The 5,377-nt window shown below is 40.9% G+C and overlaps 1 protein-coding gene across 1 annotated transcript in view; it reads right to left on the bottom strand.

Moving 5' to 3' along the window:
• The window catches only part of LOC103925075 (serine/arginine-rich splicing factor 7-like), a 7,722-nt gene extending 2,351 nt beyond the window's left edge, over window positions 1–5,371 (bottom strand). The window contains exons 1-6 of the mRNA XM_009333721.1: window positions 5,238–5,371; window positions 4,239–4,313; window positions 4,013–4,114; window positions 3,474–3,527; window positions 1,061–1,105; window positions 341–376 (exon numbers count right to left, since the gene is read on the bottom strand). Of these exons, the coding sequence (XP_009331996.1) occupies window positions 341–376; window positions 1,061–1,105; window positions 3,474–3,527; window positions 4,013–4,114; window positions 4,239–4,313; window positions 5,238–5,371 (446 nt within the window). The remainder of the gene's footprint in view (window positions 1–340; window positions 377–1,060; window positions 1,106–3,473; window positions 3,528–4,012; window positions 4,115–4,238; window positions 4,314–5,237) is intronic.
• Window positions 5,372–5,377: the final 6 nt, after the last annotated feature.

Genomic DNA, 5,377 nt, shown 5'->3' with positions numbered 1-5,377 from the left:
CACCACCTATTCATCGTTTGCTCCATACCTTACATGACTCACTTCTTCCCCAGATTCTAAATTCCTCAGGAACTTTGGGATAGTCGATTCTCATTTGCCCACATTTTCTGTTGTCCTTTAAAATTTCATTAAAGTACGTTACCTTAGAGTTATTGTCATGAAGTTCTGACTACCAGCGGTAGGAAGTGCCCGTAACAATTCATCTTTTCGTAGTTCACAAATTAAGACAAGTAAAAAACTTTAAGCTTTTATCCTTGCACAAGTTAACTTCTATAGCAACCACTCCAGACACTAATGCTATGTAACTGTATGGCACACTCCAGTTTTAAGATATTCCTACCTTCTCTTTGGAGATGGTGATCTGGACTTTGAGCGACTGTTAAAAAAACAAAACAAAACAATCAATGTGGTAATCTTGTATACACTCAGTAACCACTTTTGACCATTTAAAAACAGTAAGAACAGTCTGATGTTTTTAAATACATTAAAAGACACCACCCTTAATGCTGCTGATAGCAAGTATACCCGATTATTTTAAGCGAGAAGCTGCAGTTGAAAAGGAAAACTGCTGAAAGCCAGCGCCCTTGGGAAAAGAGCAACACACAGCTTCAAAGCAGCTATAAAACAATCACACTAATCCTGCAAAGCAGGAGCAGTGAATCAAGTAGAGGAGAGTCAGGAAGACTGAGAACTACAGACAGTTGAGAACAAAGGCAGGGAAAGATATGCCCCAAATCCTGTCAAAAATACTTTTTGTCACAATCATGGGTTAAACAAAAACCTCTATCCACAATCCTTCTGGAAGAATTGCCTACTGTCCCACAAAAATGGCTATAAAAAAAATACATAAAAATAATGTATGAAAAATATTTTAAAAATCAGCTATTAAAAAAACCAAATAAACAAACAAAACACCACCTCTTCCACGTGCAACTGGAATACTGATCCAAGCAGATATTTTGAATCATAAAAAAAAAAACCCAACCCAAAAAAAAACCCCACCAAAAAAAAGCCCACCACAAACCACAAAACTGAGTGCTACTTGTATTTATACGCTCACCTTTTAGCAGGTAAGCCAGATTTAGATCTACCATGGGACCCAGACCTACAACAGGAGAAAAATAAAGCTCAGCGAAGCAGCCAGTGGCATGCACATACAATGAAAGTTAGCTAAACCAGCAACAGCAAATTCATACTACATAGCATCACAACCAGAGAGGAAGGCTCTGGTGCCGCAGGCTTTTCTCGTGACATTTCAGGAGAATCCTTTAGCTCTTATTCCAGAGACCCCACTTATCAGAAGACAAGAGTACAAGCACAAGAAGCTCCCCAGCAAAGCTTCAGCTACCACTTTCACAAAACAGAAGACCTTGTACCAGGCTGCCAGACTCTCTCCCCACCTGCAAGTACCCCTTCCGTAAAAGGAAGAATAGTTTCAAGTGTCATCTTAGAAAGTCTTTTAATAGCATATTAAGAGCCTGGAATCAGCCACAGGTAAGCATGTGTGCTGAAGAGCTGATGCATTCTTCAGATCAAGTTCCCAGTTCCACTTTTATTCAAGTATAATATAGCTTTTTCACCAGTTATCCCAATGAAAACAGCGTTTCAGTTTTCTCTTCGATATCTGGCTACTAATGTGTAAACTATTCCCAGTTTGTATTGTTAATTAAAATCTACACAAACAGTAAACACATTTATCATATTACTTTACCAACTGAAGTATTTGCTGTTGCTTAGAAAATAGTTGTCCTCCTAGAGTGTCAGAGTTTAGGCATGTGGTATTACTAAACATCAGAAAGCCCAGTGTTCAAGACAATCAGTTGTTTAATAGACTTGGCCAAAAAAGTAAGTAACTTTTATCCTATTTCTGCTCAGAACTGTTTTTAAAGGGTAATCAAGATTCACCTTTACCTGGCCTATTAACTTACAGAAATACTATGTGGACACTGTTGGCGTAAGTTAAACAAAAAGTTACGTGCCACTGCCTTGAAGCCTTCCTGGTCACTAATGCTGAGCTATCCTCTGTCACAGTTCCTAACGCTGTAACCAGTAATTTTGTTACTGTGTCACAGTTACACAGGATGTAGTTGCTCACAACTACCCAGAAATTTTATTTTGTAGCATGAGCATGCCTTCCTTTGGTAAGAAATACAGTAAGGCAGCACACAAGATCATCGTCTTACTACAAGAACTGCTGACAAATCCTCCTTCCGAGAGGCACAGCAACAAAGCAGGACTGCAAATCAAAAGCTCTAGAAGCAGCACTGGTTACCTACTAGTGTTTTGCAGAGGACCAGCACCGGCTGGAATTTTCACAATGCTTCCTTAACTCCAGCCCTGAACTACCACTTCTCACCACTGCAATTGCAGACCGATGCAAAGTCAGCATTCCTCAGAAATTTCAGTATCAAGTCTTTCATGCAGGAACGTGACTGTCCCAGAACTAGAAGTCACCAAGCAACATCAGCAGTATCCAGACTCTGCCACAGCAGCAGCATGCAATTTGAGCCTGGCTAGTCATCTCCTGCATTACAGGCCTGTACAGTAGTAAGTCAGGACAGCTCTAGTAATAATCACCATCATCCCCTTAAAGGCTCAATGTGCAAGTCCTAAAGTAACAGGAAGATCCCTAAAAAACATTTACCTTCCCCCGTTCTAATGCAAAACAAAAAGACAACTTCTTCCAACTTATCAGCTCTCATGCCCATCACGTTTTTATCCTTCTCTTTCACCCTTCTTCCAACTATCACAAAGGATAGAGAAAAGTAATGCAGGAGCATTTACTCTATACCCATTTTCCTCAACTTCCATTTCAGCACGGAAAACATCCAGATCCACAAAACCAGGGCTGCATGTCAAGAGAAGTCCTTCAAAACACTACCTGTGGCATTAGGACTCATCGTCCTCTTCATTCAGCCCTCCAAACCTCTGAAGTCAAGCGTCCTACCTCATGTAATGTAGTTCTTAGCACTACAGCAATTTAATTTGATCTAACTCCCAGAACTGGAACTCACAAAGCTGAAAAACTGTAAGCAAGACTTCAGACAATAGTGGCAACCCTCTCATTGCTTTTTCCCCCCCAGCGTTTGGGATTTACAAAAAAGCATGCCAAGAAAAACCTAAGCAGCACTTCCTGCAGGACACAAGGTCAAGCATTCTCTACATGCGTAGGCATTAACTAGTTTTCAAAACTTCCCTCCACAGTCCTTAAATTGTATATATACTTTGTTTATGGCTACATATATGGTAGACTATATATAGTAACCACAGACTAAAACAAACTCATGTTTTTTGCAAGAAATCAACCACTACTTTATTCTGTGAAAAGGCATAAATTATTAAGTGCGAATATTGCTATGCTGCACAACCTTCTAACTCCTTCCAGCCAAACTCCCCTGGGGAAGGAAAAAAAAAACAAAAACAAAAAACAACCCCCAAACTATTACTGGTTTGAATTAAAACAAGTATCTTACCTGCTTCGAGGCCATACAACAGACCGGGACCTTGAGCGCGATCTGGACCTAGATCTAGAAAAAAAGCAGTGAAAGCTCAACTACTACTACTACTACATGATTCATACAGCTGAGAGAGCATTCTTTGACTTTTATGATGCTGACCTCAGAGAATTTTGTTGGAACTATTGGTTTTGCAGAAGTAACTTTTATTATTAGAAAGCTGTAGCACTTTTGGCCAGCACTAGCATCCACATAAGAAATCCCACTACCCTAGTCGACTGAGCATAATTACTCCCTGTATCCTTGAAGCTGAAGCAGGAAACCTTAACCATAGATCAAGGCTGTAACTTTGGTAGAGTATAAAAAAAGCTCAGAAACAGCAGTTCCTAAATTATATGCTTAAGTTTTTAACTTCAAAGAAAGCGTTCAGATTAGCTCTCAGGGATATAACACCATGAAGGTACCTTCAAACACACGGACTGCAAAATATAGTTAATGTTAACTCCAACAGTTACATTCCCTTCAACAATGTTGTGGGCTAAATAGAAAACACATACCTTGATCTCCTTAAAGAACCAGACCGAGATCTGCGTGGTGAAAATGATCTATACCTACGAGGAGAGATTGACCTGGACCTGCGGTAAGAAGCTGACCTTGATCTACAAAACAAAGGGAAAACACAACCAAAATCACTGCAAGGTACTTTTCACAAGGACTACAAAAAGGGGTGGAGCAGAGAGAGGAGTAAGAACAAGAATGAAAACACAACAGCCAGAACCCTACCTCCTACCGCGACTCCGACTGCGTGACCGAGAATACCTTCTTCCTCGGGACCTTGAACGGGATCTAGACCGGGACCTGGTTTTAGGTTAGAGAAAACAGGTATCAGGAAACAGCTGCAGCAATCGGTGCACGTGAGGCCCTGCTGAAGTCAAAACTGATTTCAGACAACTAAAAAGAAAAGAAAAGAAAACAAAACTAAAAGAACAAAAACACACCACTAGCATCTGTCAGTTGGAAAAATCTCTGGGCCTACTTGTCTTGAGCATTTTACTACCTAGAAAAATGTTAAAAGCTGAATTACATTGCAGAATTACATTAGAATAGAAAACACTGTAATGCGTATTTAAAATAAACCTTGCAAGTTTGCAGGTCGACCCTCTTTGGCCCAAGGTCTAGCAGATCTAGACGATCTAGAAGTATCTATAGCCGATCGCTGCATCTAGGTGTTCTCTTCAATCTAACGACGATCAAACTGACAGCCCAATGAGCCAGGGTGAGGCTTGATTGACGCAAGAAGATTTTTCTAGGTGGGAATGTGGTCAATCTGGTGTTCCTCTTTCTAAACCGGAGGGGGGCCCCAATTGAAAGCCAAATTTACTGTTACGGCGATCACCGTCTCAAATTTTCTGCCCTTAAAGAATAAGGTGAAGCTACGTGTAGATGGCTCGAGGGGATCTGGCCTCTTATGCTGATCACCTCAAGGTCTAGGAGGATCTTAAGTGTCGGATTTGCAAGGCGCCTCAGCATGAAATCTTAAGGCTCGTGACATTCTGAATCAAGGCGACTGACTCAAACGAAGAAACCTGAAAGGTTTTGACCAGGTTGATTATTAAGATATTAACATTTGATAGAAATAGCAACAAATTGTAATATACACCTATACATTTATTCTAGCATTAAGGTTTAAAGAAAACTGGCGTAACATTCTGTTCTTTGCTAACAAGAGCTACACAAAAGTGAACTGGTGAAGCAACCCAGCCACTCTGGCCCCACACATACCTGCTCCTCCTTCGGCGACTATAGCGGTGACAATCATAAGCATAGTGGCCTTTCTCACCACACTCATAGCATCTGTCATTAGGGTCAAAGGGGCGCCGTGCAGGAGGCCTGTCGTAACGGGAGCGACGAGGCATCCCTGT

The sequence above is a fragment of the Pygoscelis adeliae genome, unplaced genomic scaffold (assembly GCF_000699105.1).
Source record: "Pygoscelis adeliae isolate BGI_AS28 unplaced genomic scaffold, ASM69910v1 Scaffold621, whole genome shotgun sequence".
Classification (NCBI taxonomy): Eukaryota; Metazoa; Chordata; class Aves; order Sphenisciformes; family Spheniscidae; genus Pygoscelis; species Pygoscelis adeliae.
The sequence above is the reverse complement of the archived record's forward strand: the minus strand, read 5'-3'. Positions and strand labels throughout refer to the sequence as shown.